At 40.1% G+C, this 21,063-nt stretch overlaps 1 protein-coding gene across 12 annotated transcripts in view; it reads right to left on the minus strand.

The window, feature by feature from the left end:
• Positions 1 to 20,844, minus strand: part of LOC133501834 (pleckstrin homology domain-containing family A member 5-like) — a 90,644-nt gene extending 69,800 nt beyond the window's left edge. For 11 of the 12 annotated variants that reach the window (XR_009795298.1, XR_009795297.1, XM_061821880.1 and 8 more), the window contains exons 1-3: positions 20,711 to 20,844; positions 20,521 to 20,597; positions 18,038 to 18,095 (exon numbers count right to left, since the gene is read on the minus strand). Coding sequence is in view for 10 of the 12 variants with exons in the window: in XM_061821880.1 (XP_061677864.1) it covers positions 18,038 to 18,095; positions 20,521 to 20,597; positions 20,711 to 20,802 (227 nt within the window). In the remaining 2 variants the exon portion in view is untranslated. Of the gene's footprint in view, positions 1 to 2,199; positions 2,334 to 18,037; positions 18,096 to 20,520; positions 20,598 to 20,710 lie in introns of those variants that run through there. The other variant, XM_061821888.1, reaches the window with a different exon arrangement.
• Positions 20,845 to 21,063: the final 219 nt, after the last annotated feature.

Genomic DNA, 21,063 nt, shown 5'->3' on the forward strand with positions numbered 1-21,063 from the left:
AATGAAGATGACATCGTGTGTGTTCAGTCTTATCCTGTTTTCGTTGCCCTATTTAAGGTTATAATATTTGCGGGCATGATGAGTGGGAAAAAGTGCTTCTCTATTTTCTTTATCTCCATTAAGGAAACTGAAAAACGGCAAATCAGTACTGATCGCAACCGATCTCAACAGGAAATCCTAAATCCCGCCAGTCTGAGGCCGAGACAAGACCGAAACTTTGGGGACACCAGTCTGAGAAAGGACCAAGACTTTCAAAATGTAGTCTCGAGATCAGTCTCAAGAAGTGTTAAAACAGTAGTGTGTGTGTGTGTGTGTGTTCAAATGGGGACCAGAAATGTTTAAGATTGATTGAGACATCGACTTCCACTTGTAATTTATCAATGCATACACGCAGGCTTGAAATAACAGCTCATTCAATATCACCGCCTGGGCTCACAAATTCTAAAAACTCACAGGTTTACAAGTTGTGTACCGCCCTTTTAATAATTGTTACGGTTAGTTGTGTTCACTCCATTTCACTACAGCCAACTATGGGTTGCATTGTGACTGCTAACTGAGAACAATTATAAAATACTAATTAACCAAATAAATTATGTAAGGGAGCACTGAATAGTAAAATGCAGCTTTCGATACTTTCTGATGCTAATCTCAGTTAAGTAGGAGCAATATACAGTAAAATATCAGAAGGTTGCAGCATGAATTATTTATATCGAGTTGTGTAAATGAGTTGGATAAGCATATATGAACTGTACATATGCACATCACTACACTCAAGTATTCAGTATAACAGCTGATTTAATAACGACCCAGTTAAAAAGAAATGTAAACCGCAAATACACGACCAACGTGTAATGTGCGAGGCAATCAATACTTTCCATATACTGTACTATCCTGTAAGTAAGACTGAGGTGGATGATTTTTACAGACAAAATGGTTTTAATCATGGTTGGAAGCAATCACTGGCATCAAATGATCCTGAAACATATGTTCACACACACAAAGCAGCCAAACAATTAGAATGTGTTTTTCCCTGTGCAGGCCAGATGGCAGATAGAGAAGAGCCCATCTTTTTCTAAGCTAGTATCCAGTTTCAGATCCAAACACAGTAGACACCAGTGCCACAATAATGTTTAAATGATCTTAACCTCTTTCCTCTAGCCTTTTTAGATTTGGTCACATTTGATGTACATATTTTTTGGCTAGATGGGCCATTGGAAAAATTGTGACTTTACAATGTTTTATTACTTCATGTTATTTAGGTGGCATCATTTACATCTAACTCTTTATTGTGATGATGTTCTGAATGGATGAAGTAATTTGCAATGCCCACACTGTAAAAATATAGTAAATGTTCCCAGCTCCAATACACTGAAGGTTAACTGTGTAAATATTATTGACTGCAGCTGTAATCTTGTTTTGGGAAGACAGAGGACTCTATCACAGTGCAATTGAACTACAGTGGGCACATTTTATTCTTGGAGAGGGAAGCACTCCATCTGATGAAACGGCTCTAAAAATGCTCTATCCATATTTCATTTGAGTGCACAAAATGTTGAAGCCATTGTATTATGAATATGAGGAAGTGTTAAACTACAACTGTACTGCATTTTCAATGTAACAGCATCAACTTTAGTAATGAATCCCAATAACTAGTCACAAACATGCCCTTCGATTAAATTGCACTGGGGCATCATATTTAACAAGAAATGTAAAAAAAGTGCTGACACATTTCCAATATTTTAGAATGTTTCATCCATGCCTCCACGTTATATACCACTTCATTTATTCATCCATTTTATATGCTGTTTGCCCGAGGGCCAGCTCCAGCCTATACCAGTGCACTCTCAGCGAGAGGCAGGGTACACCCCGGACTGGTCGCCAGCCAATTGCATGGCACATATAGACAACAACTCACACTTGCATTCACACACACTGCAATTTATGGTTGAATGAGTCTAATGTGCATGTTTTTGAATGTGGAAGAAAGCAAACGCAACTGGGAAAAAAACCATGCGGGTTGAGGAGAGCTTGCAAACTCCAAACATAAGGCCTGTTACACAGATGAGGATTTTTCAAAACTTAATAGATCATTTATTGGTGAAAGATCTCACAGATGCAAATAATATAACTATGACATAACAGTTTTGGTTATATTGTGTGTGGTATGCTCCGATAATAACACAGAACACCATACACAAACATTGTCTTCTATAATTGAGCTCAAAATCTCGCACGATCACATGATCTTAAAAATTGGACGAGGAAGAGACACTTCTGGTATGCGCCAATGTTTCTGGAAGATTGCTGAAGGTACCTCGTAAAATGATGTTGTCCTAAAAACAAAGACAGGTGTGACAAATGGTCAGAGCATTGGCCTCACAGTTCTGAGGACCGGGGTGCCCCACCTGTGGGGAGTTTGCATGTTCTCCCCATGCCTGGATGGGTTTTCTGCGGGCACTCCAGTTTTCTCCTATATCCCAAAAACATGCAATAATGGGTGACTAAATTGCTGTTAAGTGTGACTGTATGTGCGACTGTTGTCTCTCTCTATGTGCCCCGCGATTGGCTGGCAACCAGTTCAGGGTGAACTCTGCCTCCCGCCTTGTGCCCGATGATAGCTGGGATAGGCTCTAGCACTCCCGCGACCCTTATGAGGATAAACAGCCCAGAAAATGAATGAACGAAGGAATTAATAAATGAATACTGAACACGTTCGTTATTTCAAATTGTCGGCCCAGACTTGTTTTGGACCTCAAAATTAGGACGATGTATGATGTCATTGATCAGATCGGTGAATTATGAGATCAAAACCGATCGGAAAAAAAAAAAAAACAATTATCAGTTGATCCGATTAGGCAGATCCGTTTACGCTGATCAAATCGGCATAGTATATTTTAAACTCCACAGAAAACTCAGTAGAGAGGTACAATACAAAAACTTACAGTATATCCTATCAGGAAAAAAAGGATGATTGGAGAGTCATCAGTTTTTCTCCCTAAACAAACTTCAAAGCACAAATGATGGAGAAGCTTAAAAGTGATTATTGTAATGGCCAAAGTTCAATTCCACTAGCTTTCTTCCACAGTTCTGCTTGTTGAATAATACCAAAGCACAAGTGAGCCGCCTTATGAAAGCACTGCAGAGTACAGTATAAAAATATTTCTGTCGTGCTTCATGTTGATGCTACAGCAAATTGCCCACAAAGGACAGACAAATATATCATTAAATGAGACCTAAAGAATGGAATAGAATTCAACTAGACTGGCTTAAAGCTTTGTGAGGCTCTGCTGCTTCTCATTAGACGATAGTTAATTCATCAAAGCAGCCAAGTTCAATTATCGCCATCCAAGATTTACTCAAAAAGACAAAAATCCTCATTTACTGTGTTTTTGCACAAATCTGAACTTATATATATATATATATATATATATATATATATCATGCGTATGCACATTTGACGCCCAAACATGTGATATATCTATGTACGTACGTTGCAAACAAATTAAGAACACTTTTAGACCATGCATATGTACAAATAACTTTGGATCAGCCATCATAATTAGATAAAACGTCTTTTACCCAAGATGCACAACATATTGGAACAACACTCATAAATAAAAACAATAACTCAAACCTGAATTTTTTTCGCGGATTGACTGTCCTAGGTAAAAACTATAAAAGGCACTTTTCAACGCTTTTACCTTCATCCCGTTCAAGCGCTTGTACACATACACATGTGCATTTATATTTGTGTGTACAGTATTTGTGTATCAGGAAATAGGAGCATGGTTCATGCATATTACAGGTCACGGGCACAAGCATGTGACCTAGACTGAATTGTGATTTATTAACATACGCACAGTGGTGGCGAAGAAAATTAGCAGGTACACACATGTCAGGAATCTGACAGGGATTTTGTGCATATGTATGTGGGCACAATGAGAAGATTACTATGTATTTATTAGTAAATGAGGCCCATTAATAGTGACTAAAGACAGGAGGTTTGTGTGCTCTAACCATTCAGGGCTCTTTTTACCTAGACAGTGGATCTATGGCGGGCACAAATGCTGGTGTAGGCTGATTATTGTGCAAGTACAAGGGTCACAGACTGGTCTGCGAAAAATTGGGGATTCTGGACCAACAAGGGTGTGTCTTATGGGTTGCACCCAGCAGAATGAAAATTTGGTGGCAGAAAGTCAATGTAAACTTCCGCTTGCTCAGACCATGTCTAACTTTTGGTCCACCGTACACCTCCGGTCTAATAAGAGTTTGATTAACTTGATCGAGGCGCAGACAGACAAAGATGAGGTGCTCTGTGGATGTGCGATGCATGTCAAACATGTATTGAATTAAAAATTATGTAAACAATGGGCATCAAACTCTTTGCATCACTGTAGAAAGCAACTCATTGAATGAATGAACCGCTGAATGGATTGTTGACACCACGCTACCCACAATCGAGGACTTCCACGCAACGCGAACTAGGTCCAGAGCAGGCAGGATCCTTTCGGATCCTCCACATCCTGGCCACCAGCTCTTCCAGCTCCTTCGGTCGGGAAAGAGCTACAGATCAATGAAAGTCAAAAGTACCCTGCCACTACTAATTCGAACAGTTTTTTTCCCTTTGGCTATTAAGTCATTAAATTCTTGATCAGCGAACCTACTATTTTTCTGCCTCGTGCCATGTTAGGACACTCACTCACATCCCGCTGGTCCAGTCAGTATTAGTTATATATATATATATATATATATATATATATATATATACACATAATGAAAGGAGTGTTAATTAGTGATGCTTCCCATAACCGTTGAATACCCGAATGTATTGTGCAACCATGGTTATATAAGTTGTATTTCACTCAGTTGTTTTTCACTTTCGTATCACTCACTTGTTTTTCGCATCACTTGTTTTTCTGGTCAAGACGTCTGGACCGTTTCACTATCTTGTTCACATGCATACCAAAGACGAACATTGTTGTGGGATGTCTTGACAGTTATGGCTGCGTAAGATGTTTCTCAGAGCCTGAAGGACACACTTAGGTGTCAATAGTAAATCAGGAAACAATTGTTGCGGCGCCAGGTGGGACGGGTAGGCCACCCGTCCATTCTGTCGCACGCAACTGAAAAGTATAATAGAGAGATGCAGAGTACTAACAGGTAGAGTCTGCTGCGGGTTTCGTACGGACGCCCAGCTGGTTGACAAGCGGACCTCTACCTGGGTGATCGGCTCTCCACCTTCTCGGCATAGGTAAGGGGCTCATATGATTGATTTCACGCAATGTCAACTGTGTTTTGAGAACTTGCATTTGGTCGAAATAAATATGCCAGTTATTGAGGCTAAATAGCACTTGGGAATGTTGGTCTTTTGTTGAGTGTCGTCTTTGTCTCCTGAGCGCCAACCAGCACCAATCCTTTCAATAAAACACATATATATATTAGATTTTTTTTTTTATATTTTGAGACCACACGATTCATCACTTTAAACTGCTCCCTTTGCAATTGTTAACACACTTATCTATATAGATTTTACATCTTGCACGTCTTATTGGGAATAATTCCTGTAAACAGAAATGTCTCTTGTTCTTTGTTCTTGTTCTGTATGTCACACCAGGGCAGCACCAACTGCCGGAGAAATATTTCTCGTGTTTTTACACATTTGGCCATTAAAGGTGATTCTGAATTATTCATTCATCTTCCATAACCCTTATCCTCACAAGGTTTACAGGCTTGATGGAGGCTTATCCCAGCTATCATTGGGTGAGAGGTATGGTACGCCGTGGAATGGTTGCCAGCCAATTGCAGGGCACATACAGTGGTACCTCTACTTACGAACGTCTCTAGTAACGAAAAAGTCAAGTTACGAAACATCTCCCCGGAAAAATATTGTCTCTAGTTGTGAAGGAAAATTCAAGATACGAAAGGAAAAAATAGGCCCCCAAATTCCACTGAACGTAAACATCTTGTATTTTGGTTTGTGTGGCGCAATAAGAGCTGCTCTCCCATTGGCTCTCACCGTAGCATCTTACTGGCATCCCATGAGCTAGGAGCGACGTCAATCTTTATCCATGATCCGTTTCATTTCCCTTGGGCACTCAACACCGAATCCTAATAGTCTTTTCACACGCTGTCACACGCTAGCACATTTTGGTAAAGTACAACTTTCTGTGAGTTTTTCGTTTGTCTTTTTTGCAAATTTATTCATCATTTTTCACTGAGTGCCCCAAGAGACTTTAGTGGAATTAATTTGTGTGCGTGAGTTTGTACGTTCATATGTATGTTTTCTCTCAACTGTCAAACATTTGCCTCCTCCTGCGTTGGCCACGATGCCTTTTGCTTGTCACTCACCCTTCTCTTTGCATAGTCACCCAAGACCAAAGGTACAGTAAATGAACATAACTTTTATTATTCTTTACATTATGTACTTATGCTTATCTTTGGCGGGGGGCTTAGACTAGATGAGGCTATTTACATGGAAAAAGCAGTTCTACTTGTGAAAAATTCACGTTACGAAACGCCTTCCTGGATGAATTAATTTTGTAAGTACTGTACCACTGTATAAAGAAACAACCGTTTGCACTTAATTTCACACCTACGTGCAAACTAGTCTTCAAATAACCTAGCATGCATGTTTTGGGGCTGTAGAAAGAAACCTCAATGCTGGGAGAAAACCTACACGGGCATGAAGGGAAGTTGCAAAACTACACACAGGCAAGACTGGATTTGAACCTGGGGCCTCAGAATTGTAAGGCAGATGGGCGAGCCATGTCACCTCCATTATTTTCTGTAGTATCCTATTACTTTAAATCATCCCACTGGGCGGCAGAACTATGGGGGGTTTGTGAACAATTAGGTAGGGGACAGTCTCCAAGTGCCCACTTCACAGCCTGATCTCCTCTCCCAATCTAACATTCACCCATGGAAGTCTGCTTGTAGTTCAGTATAAAGGTAATTTGCACCCTTCACTCAAATAAATTTTGAGGTCTGCACTCCAGCATCTCAAGACTGTCAGTGTGCGACTAACGCGCCACATGTAAAGCGAAGGAGAGAAGCTGGTTTGATTCATGGCAAATTAAGCAGCTGGAAAAAGACAGACAACCTTCCCTCTTTTAAATGTGCTGGGGTCACTGCTCCAGGAAAATACCAACACTAGTTTAACTCAATCCTGGCACAGAGATGTACCGCCCATCAGACTGGATTTACAAAGTACTCCAGTCACAAAATAAATAAAAATAAAAATCTGTCCCGCAGCGTTAAAGAGAAAGCCAACTGTTTAATCTCAAACAACTCAAAACTCAAATTTCCCAAAACATTCCTGAGAATCTCTCACAGCCCACTAGTGTGCCACATCTCCATTGTTGGGAAGCATTGGCCCAAGTATTTTCAGACGACAGTTTCTCTGTGACCCTAAAATGGATACGAGCAATAAAAGGGAAACAGTATATGGCAATAAAACTCAAAAGTGTGATGATATGCGATGTTTTTTTTTTCCAATCACACACTAGAGAAACATTGCGATAGATTCATCACTATACATGGATACTCAAAGTACATTATAGAAATTAATCTACAGGACAGACCAGCATGAAGAAAAAGAAGCAGGCGTTTTACGTATTCTATTGTCATGCGCAATGATTAAATGGAAAACATCGTTCTTCAAAATTGTTTTCGGGTGTTGCTGGCTAATCGCCTGCTGGTGCACAAACCAAAACAATTTGAAGTCAAAACGGTAAGAAAAAATTATAGTTCAGTAACTCATAATATTATGCTGTTTTAAGATTAAATACTGTAGCAAGCCGCTGCAGTTTTGGACATTTTATCAAAAAAGCAACAGTCTTGTCCACAGAGAAAATTAATGATTGGAATGTTTTTCTCCTCTTTGACTGGTCAATAAACAAACAAATTCCTATAAGGAATAGTCATAAAATGCTTGCAAAGGAAATCGCGAGGTATTTAAAAGTAGCTGAATAACAGAAGTCTACTTGGTTTGTGCAACCTCTCAGATCAAGTTTGGATTTAAAAATGCTGAATGTAAAAAAAAAAAAAAATTCTCTCATAACCTTTCTTATCTAATGGCAGGAGTGTTCCAAACAGACAAAATGGTGTCACAGGAAGAAAAGTCGAGAGCGAAATTGTTCGATTTACCATCTGATTTTTCACTCGCATTCTTACCGAATAGTGAAATATCGTTGAAGAGCAGACAGCGGGGCTTCAAGTATTTCAGCGAGGGGTATTTCAATGGTATTTCCATGCATATCGACGGAGAAACCATTGATATTAGCGCGAGATCTTTCCGGAGTCAGAGGAAGACCGAGAAGCCACATAATATAATATATTATAACCCAACGACGAATTCATCATTGACAGTTTCCTATTTTCGTGTTACCTATCACACTTGTGAGCAGAATCTGTATGTGTATCTGTATAGCCGTTTGTGAACCGCCGTATGAAGGAAAAGAAGAAGGCGAGGCTTGATTTACGAGTTGTTTCTCTCGTTTTCTTTGTGTAACGTCACGCGCTCCCCTCAATAACTATTCTTGAATTAGTGCCGAACCTATGTAAGTCCCGACCGAGTACGACAATAACTACTTTAGTGTCCTCAAACATCCTGCCTTCATTCTTGGTGTCTCGGTGGACGTCAAAGGCTTTTAGGACTCGGTAGTCCGGTTTAGCTTAGCTCGCTAGCCGCCAACAAAAAGACACGTTTGTGCAGTCAGGTCCTTGCAAAGTATCGCTCAACACAGATCAAGTGTGTCAATCATTCACACGTAGCTATGTTATGCGAGCGAAGAACTGCCAATTCATTTATATAGGACATGTATTGAAAATAACAAATAGGGCTTACCTTTGTGCAAACATATCTGTTCCAGTTGATTTTAGATGGATTCAGTTGATCATGCGGTCTTCCACAAAGTTTGATCCATCAAAGACATTTTTCGTACTCGGTCTTCAGTTTTGGAAAGGGTACAAATTGAACTCCACCAACTAGCCTATCGGGATACCTGTCGTCACTATTACAAAGCCCGTGACTACACCTCTTAACCATATCTATTGTTAAGGATCCCTAAGACGTGATAAAACGCAAACAAAAGCTCTCCTGAACCATGTGACTTTGTCTGAGGTTATGGCGGACGACACCAAGGGGCGTGGTTTAGGCACATCTCTGGCCTCTGATTGGTCAGCAACGCGGCCTACGCAATTTCTACGGAGGGGTCAATTACTAGTTAAAGGGGAAACAAAACCACTGTTAATACTAGAACAGGATCAACGCTTGCGTGCACTTCTTGAATGAGTCATACGTATGCTGATTTTGCAGTGAACAAGAAAAAATACACCACCCTTGTGAAATTCTTTAGATGGTCACTGAGCTGATTTTTTGTGAGATCTTTGGTCAAGTTTTTGTGGGAGCGTCAACAAAATTTGGATCAAACACAAAATTGCTGCATCCGATTTCACGAAACCACTGTTTACTCATGATCTTAGAGAGCATTATCTTCCAAAAACCATCCTAAGTGCACTAGGCCAGATGCCAAAAGCTTGTTAACTGAAAAGATTAATTACAAACTCACAATGCAATCTACTGAATACAATAATATAATTAAATACTAAGTCCACACCATCACAGCAATTGCCCTGCACCCACCCTCCCCTTCAAAGAACAGCTGATGTCAGCACACGCTGCTATTCGATGCCCACACTGTGTAACCTAATAATGACAGCCAAGACATGCGACCATCATCAGAATGGCTGAGATCCTTTTACAGCATCAAAAAAGTGTCAGTGTCGGGTCAAAAAGATTAATCAATAATGCACTTAGCTCTTTTTTAAGTCAGACAACATGGTGGGATCTCAACTGAAACACTTAAAACCGATGTCTTTGAAATGTAAAAACTGAATAAGAGAATAAAATCGGAGTACAGGTTGTCTCTAATCATCAGGTTTAGGGTCCTGGGTGGTTTTCTCAGGCGCTTACTAGCTAATTGTCTTAAAGTCTCAAACTGTGTATTCTCCAACATCGCCATTACATTAACCTGTCAACAAATACTATCTGAGTCAGAAAGAAATGAGAATTTCTGGAGCAGAACCTGTTCAGACTATTTCCGACCACACGGGTAGAAGTGGTTATAGGGCACTTTCAAGGATTATTTAAGTCCAAAATATCACATTTAAAACACAAAACTGAGTATTTAAATCATGTTTCTTCAATAAGGCTATAAACTCTATGGTACATCTAGGCCTTTCTTATTCTATAATCTGTCAAATATCCTGGTGTCATGTTATAGATTTTTGTTCTTTACTCTGATATCATCCATGTTTCTGAGTTACAAAGCAGGTTAAGGTTACAGATATAAAGGTCACCGTTGGGTTACCATCCTCAAATAATACTTTGGGCTGTTAAACCAGGGAATAAACTAAAGTAGCAAAATGTTTATACAACATATTGTATAACAGGGTAATAGTTTGCCAAGTGGGCTGCAAGGCTGGTAACACTGACAGGCCTTTGTTTGGCACTGTGGAATATCTCCACTAACCCACAACCACAAAGTCTGAGGCGTTATTGTGGACGGAGGTGTCAACACGGTCAACAGGCTGCAGAAGCATATGCAGCTAGAAAATGAAGAGGAAGGCAAGCAACTTCATGTGCTGAAGAGCGGTGTTGTCATCACATTTTAAAGACACTTACGGCAATTTCAAACATAGCCTTTACATACTAGAATATTGCCTGCAGGTCAGAAGACCAGCCAATTGAATCAGCCGTGAGTGAGTTTTATGACTAATTTAATTGCATTGGACTTAAGCATCTTCGTGTCTCTTAAGGATCGCTGCACACAAACACACACAACTAAAAGGGCATTATACATCAGGGCACATAGATTTTGCTACTCACTTGTCAGATAATCAATAATCATTCTCTTACAGTAAAAGTTGATATTACAACAAATTTCACAACCAATCACAAATTCGACCGGTGTAAACTTTCAAACATTTGAACAATCCATACTTATTAACGAATGAGGAAATAGAATGAGCTATAATTGAACGAGTCTTGTTCTTTTCAACTAATAGATGTAGTGTGGAGTTTGGGTTGCACTGAAAGACAAAAACGATAAAACACCGGGCTATAAAGTGACTTTCAGCTTCACTCCCTGACAACCTGCCACATGGAGCTGCTCGAATTCATGAGGAAGTCAAAGCAGGAGCATGAATTCATGGTGACACAAGACTCTTCCATCTTCTGCAATGCAAAATCATCCTCATAGGGTCTACTTCCATTCATCCATTTTCTTTGCCGCTTATCCTCACGAGGGTCGCGGAGAGTGCTGGAGCCTATCCCAGCTGTCAATGGGCAGGAGGCGGGGTACACCCTGAACTGGTTGTCAGCCAATCGTAGGGAACATAGAGACAAACAGCCGCACTCACAATCACACCTAGGGGCAATTTAGAGTGCCCACTTAATGTTGCATGTATTTGGGATGTGGGTGGAAACTGGAGTGCCCGGAGGAAACCCATGCAGGCACGGGGTGAACATGCAAACTCCACACAGTCGGGGCCAGGATTGAATGCGGGTCCTCAAAATTGTGAGGCCAACGTTTTACCATGATTTTGTAAAAGAAATCCAGTCAAAAATATACAAATGGGATTAACTTTCATATTTTAAATGATGGTGGCCTCGATGTAGCCTTTGATTAGAAACGCAGAAATATTTCATGAGCTGTACTTTTATCCTAATATACCATAGAGATGGGATGGTACTTGTTGGGTACATTCTGTACAAGACAATAAACCCTTGTAGAAGATTATTTTTTTTTTTTCAATTCACTAAAGGTTAACGCTATGTGCGCGCAAGCCTGTTGCGCATTCATCCACTCACAAACTACTAACTGTACCCAGATTGAATCGCAGCCCTTCAATGTTGTTTATAATGCCAGTGTCTTCATGCACTGCCCACCACCGGTGTTTAGTTATCAAAGCGGTCTGGGCAACATAAAGCGAAGACGAGCTAGACATGCTGTTTATGTTTACCCCCGATAATAATGGTGAAAGTAAAAAAGCACAAAAATAAATTTTAATATGCAATGACTGTTGGAGTAAAAGCAGTGAAGCTGGATGAGAGTTTCTCTTTTTCAAACGAGAAAGGTCTGGTCTGAAAAATGTTGCAAAGCCAAAATACAAAGTGAGTTTTCGGAAGAAAATGTGGACAGACCGTCGATCACCGACCCCAGGACCCCCCGAATCCTACCCACTCCCACAAGCACACCATAGTGTGAAAGGTGGAACCCCCCACAGGTACAGAAAAAATAAATAAAGACACAGCCTGCAGGGGATCACCTGGGCCCCTCATGGGAAAAGGAAGAGGTGAGCGCAGCGGGATGCAAAGAACGGAGAGGAGGAAGCAGGTCCAAGGAGCCGCCACAGCGGGGGACCCTGGCGGGCGCAAGCTCGCTCGGCTCCAGTAACCGCAGAACACGGCCGAGTCACCATCACACAACCAATACTTCCTGGGAGGTCACCCAAGTGGTCTCCCCACCTCTCCCCACTCTGACCCCCAACGCCCCACACTCCAAGATCGGGAATAAGTAAAAAATAAAAATAATAATAATTTAAAAAAAAAAAAACAACAACAACCGCCACAGAAGCTGAAGCCACAAACAGAGGGATATAAAAAGAAAATCCCCACTCCCTGCATCTGTCCTTTCACCATGCAAACCAATCTAAAATGTGTGGGAATAATACAAAATCAAACACAACAACAATGACAACAAAGAATACAGAACTCAAAGTTCATTTTCACACTTGCGAAAGTAGTCTTGATATTGTCAGAAAGCACCCTATCCAGGAAAAGAATCAAAAGTCTACATTTAGCACGTTGAGGAAAGGTGATCATCTATTATGTAAATGATTTTTTTGTTCTGATGATATTTTTCCCAACACAATATATTCTATTATGACAATTAGCCACAGATTAATGTTAATAGCTTGTTTGTTTTCAACGTCAATAGACTTTTTTCTTGGCAGTAGGTAATGCAATGAGTAATGATTGTGTATATTTATTAGGAAGGTTGATGATGCTTAAGTCGCCAAGTATGCAACTCAAAATATAAGAGGTTTTGTGTAACTGAAGACCAAAAGCATTGAATTGGTATATGTTCCCATATAGGAGGGGTGCTCAATGCGTCGATCGCGAGGCGGTCTTGGTTGATCGTGGGACAGTGTGAAAAAAAAAAAAAAAAAAAAGAAGTCAGCCAATGTTCTTTCTAAACTGCGCGCGTGCCCAATGCAAATTGAAAGTATAACATACAGCTATTCAGTTTGAGGCTTTCTGGGGTATTTTTTGGTATATTGCACGCTTATGTTAGACGGAGAAAAGCCTGTGTTATGCATGCTGTACTCAGTAAAGTGTGTTCTATTTTATATTGTATAAGCTGTAAATTTGTATATATTTTTTGTCATTCTAAATGTATTGTTGTATATATGTACCAAGTAGTTATGGTCAGCAGACAAGGAGAGGGCTTCCCTTTTGATGAATGGTAAATGCATTGATTTAGTACATACAACTTATGTATAAACTTTTGACAGCTTTCTTTTAGTTTGCGTGAGAAACTTCACTATTTGCTCGACAAACTGGCAGCTCAAGGGTGCTCTGGAGTGTTGTATTCTTTTTATTTTTTTAATCGTTCCCGTTAATTGTTAATATTGAAGAAATTTTCCGCCTGTTATTTGGAATTCTTTGAACAGTTCATCTCCTGTCCTAAAAACATTGTTTTTAAATAGTTGTAGGTGGACAATTCAATGTTGGTCCCACCTACTAAAATGAACATGTACATTATTAATTTCAAAATGTGGATTATGTCAGATTTGGAGTGCAAACTAATAGCTAATTGAGATCCATTGTATTCTAAACTTTGCCACCAAATCTTCAAGGTGGATCCGTTTATTGGGTTCCTGAAGCATGGCGTTTAGGACGAATGGAAATAAATAGGAGGCAGCATGGTAGGGCAACTGGTGAGAGCGTTGGATTCACAGTTCATAGGTCCCAGGTTCAATCCCGGACCCACCTGTGTGGAGTTTGCATGTTCTCCCCGTGCCTGTGTGCGTTTCCTCCGCACACTCCGGTTTCCTCCCACATTCCAAAAACATGCAGCATTAATTGGACACTCTAAATCGCCCATAGGTGTGATTGTGACCGCGATTGTTGTCCGATTCTGTGCGCCCTGCAATTGGCTGGCAACCATTTCAGGGTGTTCCCTGCCTCCTGCCCGATGATATCTGGGAAAGGCTACAGCACTCCCGTGACCCTTATGAGGACAAGCAGCCCAGAAAATGGATGAATGGAAATAAATGGGAACTTTGGGAGTTTGATGGTGTTGCAGTCTATTTGTTTCAATTCTAGTCACTAATTACGCTCTTCATTGTGGTGCAAACATTTGATGAGGTATTGTAATTGGTTAGCTAAATAGTGTTTAAAGTTGGGAGCATTTAGGCTGCTCTCCTGTTTGCTTTTCCGAAGAGTGGATAGACTGATTCTTCCATCCATCCATTTTCTTAGCTGCTTATCCTTACGAGGGTCGCGGGAGTGCTCGAGCCCATCCCAGCTGTCAATGGGCAGGAGGCAGGGTACACCCTGAACTGGTTGCTAGCCGGGCACATAGAGACAAACAGACGCACTTAGAATCACACCTCGGGGCAATTTAGAGTCCAATTAATGTTGCATGTTTTTGGGATGTGGAAGGAAACCAGAGTGCCCGGAGAAAACACACGCAGGCACGTGGGAGAACATGCAAACTCCACACATGCGGGACCGGGATCGAACCTTTCCAGCTGATCACCGTGCCACCTAGATTGATTCTATTTTTCTCTTTTTTTTTTTTTTTTAAATAAAAACTTACTGCAACAGAATCTAACTTTTGAAACCATATAAATGTGGTCTTAAATAGAATCACTAAAAATAAATAATCTGCAGTAATGTTTCATTTCTGTAGCCATTCTTCCCAATAATTTATTACATCTTAAGTAAGATGTTTTTTTTTTTTCAGAAGTGGAGTGTAATTTAGATTGGTTAGCTCTGTGAGTTATCACATTTTATAAATGGATGCTGCCATCTAGAGGTTATGAAAAAGCTGTATATTTTCATTCCAATATCCCACCTGGAGGTCATGAAAAAGGTGGAGCCTACAACTTTCATTCCAATATGACAGGGTTACATAAGACTGCATATACTGTATGTACAGTTGATGGTGTCGATATGTGCCCTGTAACTGATTGGCGACCAGTTCAGGGTGTAGTCCAACTTCAGCCCAATGTTAGCTGGGATAGGCTCTGACGCTCCCACAACCCTTGTGAGGATAAATGTCTTGGAAAATGGACATGGAGACTTAGTCAGCTTATATACAGGGAGTTCTTGGTTTAAGACGGTCTCGACCTAAGACGTTTCGATTTTATGACACCCGAGTCCTGCACACCATTATGGCCCCAGCACCAGAGTGCTTCTGCTTCGCTCATGCATTTGGTTTATCTGTGTTTGTGTGCTGAGAGTTTATTTGCCCTTTTCACCCACCTTTTTACACGTTATGGCCCAAAAGAAGTAAGCTTGTTTTTTTTTTTTTGGACCATGGAACCGAAGCTTAACATCATTAAAAATAAAAAATAAAACAACGGAGAAAGGATAAACACTGACGGAGAAAGACTTGGGCACCAGTCGGATGACCATGGTGATTATTATTAAGAACAAAGCTCGTATTTTAGCGCACGTGAAGGGTTTCGTCCCGATGAGGGATACAGTGATCACGAAGCAACTTTTTTGGGTAAGAAAAAAAAAAACCCACAAAGCAATGTTCTTCAATCGTGGCCAAGATGGAAAGATTACTTACGTTATGGGTCAAGGAGCTGAATCAACGTAGGCTTAATATCACCCTCATGTTCATTAAGGGAAAAGGCTCGGAGTATTTTCCTAACTTTGAAAGAGCAGAAAAGAGAGGACGCCGAGGAGGCATTTATCACTAGCAACGGCTTCCTGCACTTGCTTGTTTAGCAGCTGAGCACAGCCTGACTTCATTCTTCACTATCCCAGCCTCATCTTCCCAAATAGTAAGTTAAGCTTCTTATATCTTTTACATTATTATATGACGTACCAACACCCATCCATTTTTGAGACACTTATCCTCACGAGGGTCACGGGAATGCTGAAGCCAATCCCAGCGGTTATCGTAAATTTTGACTTTAATGGTGAAATCCGACTTAAATCGAAATTCGAGTTAAGTCGGTACTGTGGGAACGGACCTCAGCTTTAAACCGAGGACTCCCTGTACCATCGCAGAATTTGTGGAATACCATTTTTTTTTTTTTTAAACATGACTGATGAATGAACAACGACATGCTAATGATGGTTATGTTTTTTTCATGATCATCCTTTTCGGAAATATTTGAATCCCATTAAAATAAAATTAAATATGTTTCATCTGGCTCATCAAGATTTATTTAAAGAATTGTGACAATCGTACAAATTATTTGGGTAATCACGCATATATACAGAACAAGTGTTTTCAAATATACTAAATAAAAGTAGGGCTTCTAACAAAACAAGAGCAAGTAAATTAAAAAATGTATCATGTGTTCAAATAAAGTCCTTTACTTCAGAACAATTCTTTGAAAATACTAAAAAACATTAAAAAACATAATTCTTCATGTGTTGATCATAAAGGTAAAAGCAAAATCATGCTTTGTAAAAATGTATTATACAAAGAAGGGTTTTCCAGAGTTTTGATGTCACCTTTGGGTGTGCATATTATACATTATACACATTATACATGTGAAATTAGGGTAAATACGCTGAATGTAAATAATAATAGTAACACTAACCTTAATAAGTAAGGACATGTTGTTTCATGTAAACATACACTACTTTTTCCAATACAAAGCTGTCGTACTCCAAATGTACAAATAAGACTGTTTAAATTTCCTTTTTTTTTTTTTGTACAATTTCTAAAATTAAATGCACTTGACCTTTCGAGGTTTTTTTTTTTACTTTTGTAACCCTCATGCACAAATAAGGTGTATGCAAAATATTTATGTTCAGATTTTTAAGTGCTTAAATGTGATGTGACATTTGACACGTTAATCTGGCATCAAAAATAAATATTCAAAAGCACCCACATTTATTCTTATCTTGGTATTTCTACTTCTTACTGAACTGATAGAGCATTTAACTTGGGCTCTGCAAATAATAAAATACAGATAATCTGCAATATTTGACAACTCTGCATTAAGGATGCATTTTGGATGGAGCTCAACTTGCCTGAGCATTATCAAGTTCCTTCTATTGAGACATGACACCATTTTAGGGCGACTTAAGCTCCAATGAAAGTTTACCTCATAATTAATGTTTTAGTGAACCTCATACTCAATGTTCAATGACAACTGAAAAAAATGATAAAAATACATGAAATGCCTGTGCATTTGCGTTGCGTTTTGCAGCTCTTCCTGAAATGGATTTAAGATGAGTGAACCATTTGGATAGAAACCTGACTTCAGCCAGCACCTAAAATAATTTATGTATATCCAAGCCTTGGAAACGAGCGAACTGAACACGAAGCTGTTAAAATTTGCTGTAATGCTGCACAAACCTGGGAAATGTTTTTCATCTTTTTACCTTTTACCATCTAAAGTATTTAAGACAAGAGGAATTTGAAGTCTGAGCAGATCATACACACTCAAGCGGGATAAAGAAAACAGACCTGATAACACGGCTCACGCTCTTTAAGTTGGCTCAGGGTAGGACTGAATCAATAAAATCAGCTCATAAAGACAACAACCATACTTTGCCCTTGTCTGCCATGTGCTTGCACAATGTTACTATGTGTAATCATTAACTTTTGACAGGGCAGCCGGGTAAAGATATAGAGTCGGAGTTCCAAATTCACAGGAAGGAATTTAAAAACAAATCCTTTTTTTATGTATAGTAAATGTGTTGTGAAATTCAAGAAAAGGGTGCAACGATGTTTTGGATCTTGTAAAAATGCGACTGAGCGGTGTCACTCACTTGATGAAGCATCGTGCACCCTCAAACGTATATCCTTCTTCCCATCCAGTGGGTAGATCTGTGAAAAAGAGATAAACCATTTTGGGAGGAGTTCCACTCACTAATGAACAATTGATTTCTCTGTCAGTCATTTTGGAAGAATAAAGAGAACAATCATATAACAAACCATTACGGCTGCAACAGCTAATAATAATGTGTCACATAAACAGACGAATGGAAGAATATCTGCGAAAAGCTATTCGCATGAACACATTTGCTGATTAAGTTCTATCACTGGGCTGCAACAATGTATCAAATAACTGTTGTTTTCATTCATTAACCAGTAAGTCAATCATGCCTTACGATAAAATAAAATGAAGAGTATGACAAGTTCAAAATATTTAAAAATGCGACTTTTTAAGTGCAATTATGATAGTTATTCTCATTCAGATATGACTGTGACATAGACTCCCTCTAGTGGGATGGAAAAGAATAACAGCTTCAAAACAGTTCAGTGGTATTTTACTTTCCCATTTAATCTTTAAGAACTGTTTGTTTTTTGTAACTTTTTTAGGTAATATTTTCATTATTACATACATGTACAATACATTCCATACATTTGAATTGATTTATTATTAAAGTTTTTTTTCTCAGTTTAAAGTCAATTCCGATTTAATCGACAAATACATTAATCTTATAAATACTGATCTCTACTAAAACACAGTACTATATATCCATCCATCCATCCATTTTCATTTTGCCGCTTATTCTCACAAGGGTCGCGGGGAGTGCTGGAGCCTATCCAGCTGTCAACGTGCAGTAGGCGGGGTACACCCTGAACTGGTTTGCAGCCAATCATAGGGCACATGGAAACAGACAACAGCTGCACTCACAATCACACCTAGGGGCAATTTAGAGTGTCCAATTAATGTTGCATGTTTTTGGGATGTGGGAGGAAACCGGAATGCCTGGAGAAAACCCACACAGGCATGGGGAGAACATGCAAACTCCACACAGTCGGGTCCGGGATTGAACCCGGGACCTCAGAACTGTGAAGCCAACGCTTTACCAGCTGATCCACCGTGCCGCCCCAGTACTATAGATTTATAATTTATTCCTAAAAGTTAAAAAAAACTGTTCTGTTTAGACCATAATTTTATACATAGTTGCTGCCATATTTTGGCTTGTGCAAAGCATTCTGAGAATAATGACTTGGAATGGCTGTTTTAAAATTGTTAACTTGCTGCACTCTGCAGAGCTAAACTAGCCACTTGTGAAGAATTTTTATCGTCAGCGAAAAGAGTTAAAAACGCAAGACTGCGCCGCTTTGGTATGCAATATTCAATCGGGACGGAGCGCAAAAATAACGGAAGCATTCATTCCCATTGAGGGAAAGTTGAAGAACTGGTGAAAAGATGCGGGTGGAAGAATTGAGCTCCCGAAAGATGAGTGGCTGTGTTCTCGTCAATTCAGGCCAGATTCTTTCTTTTTATTCTTTCCTCACAAGGAGCATAGACAGCCCCATGTAACAACCAATAGCTGAACAAAAAGTTGGGAAAGACAGGAGGTGATGGCCACGTACCTTGATCAGCCCACTTAAGCAGTTGCTACAAATACACCACCAAATATGACCAACTCGAGTTTCTTCACACCATTCTTTTTTTTATAAAAAAAATAGTTCCCGCGACCCTTGTGAGAATAAGCAGCTAAGAAAATGGATGGATGGATGGATGGATGGATATAAATCTGGAAATGTTACTCAAGTCAAAGAGATCATATCTTCCAAACCTCACTTTGACTGGATTGTTAACGTTCAAACTTTTTCAGCCAATTTTTCCACTGCCATACCATAACTTTTAGGAATAAAACCGCTTTCTAGTTTTTGATCAAGACTTGGACTAACAAAGTTCAATATTGGTCTTGATGTTGGTGCTAGGAGAGGTATTTTATTTATGGTACTTAGTGTACAAAGTTTGAGAGGCGCTGCTTTGGGACAAGGAATATTTCAATCATCACAACTTGCTTACGACATTTTGTTTTGACAGACCAATAACCGATGAGTCATCAATATAATCTGTAAAGGGGAAAATTGGGAAAGGGATTACTTGCAACACTGTAGTCTAGGCAGGAACTGTATTATCAGAAACATTCATCAGCAAACAGCAATAGAATAGCGACAATACATGAATGTTGTATTGACAAGTAAACGAACATCGGTTAACTGAGCAAAATCCAATTCTTTATCTTTTTAAATGTGAAATGAAGTGTATGGCCATTGTGAAATCGGTGTTGTTTGCCACTCTAGGGGGAGTGTCACGACCCGGTTAAAGGTGACCATATGGGAGCTGCCACTTTGTCACAGCCCATTAAACAGACCCACAGCAAGGATGTCACCGCCTCTCTCGCCCCAAAAAAAAAAAAAAAAAAAGGTTTTGTCAAGAACAAGCCATGACGACGTGTGTAACAACGCATGCAGAGGCGGTGGAAGGAAAGTGACGCCTCACCTGGAGTTTTCCTGTGTCCGGTTATGACCGCCTCGCCCCTCAGGGGATGCAGCCAGGTTGTACTCTTGGCTTCTTCGCTGTGGCGAGAGCGAGACGCATTACATTAGCACTCGGCGACTTTGCTCGAATGAGCCGTGGGCGGACATTTGTAGAGCGCCGTCCTTTCAATTATTTTTGGGGTGACACTTACTTGACGAAAAAGACACGTCCGTCACGAGTAAGCCCGTAACTCCAGGAACAAGGCAGACCGCATATCCACTCGGGCTGGAGCTCCGCCGCCATGTCTGCCAATGGAGTGTGGCGCGCGCGCGCAGGCAGGCAGGCAGGCAGCGCGTACACGGAAACCCTGGCAACGGCTGACTTGGCTAGCAGCTGCCAGGTACGGTTCACGGCTTGCCCACTCTCTGACGTGTCATTTGAAAAGTTCTCCTTTCCTCCCTTCAATCACTTTCACAATTCCACTCAAAGTGTCTTGACTCTCTGGTGTTATTGTTGTCGAACCCAGCCAGGCAGCCAGCCCAGTCCGAGCCTGCAAGGACGCAC

This window comes from Syngnathoides biaculeatus, chromosome 6 (genome assembly GCF_019802595.1).
Source record: "Syngnathoides biaculeatus isolate LvHL_M chromosome 6, ASM1980259v1, whole genome shotgun sequence".
Taxonomy (NCBI): domain Eukaryota; kingdom Metazoa; phylum Chordata; class Actinopteri; order Syngnathiformes; family Syngnathidae; genus Syngnathoides; species Syngnathoides biaculeatus.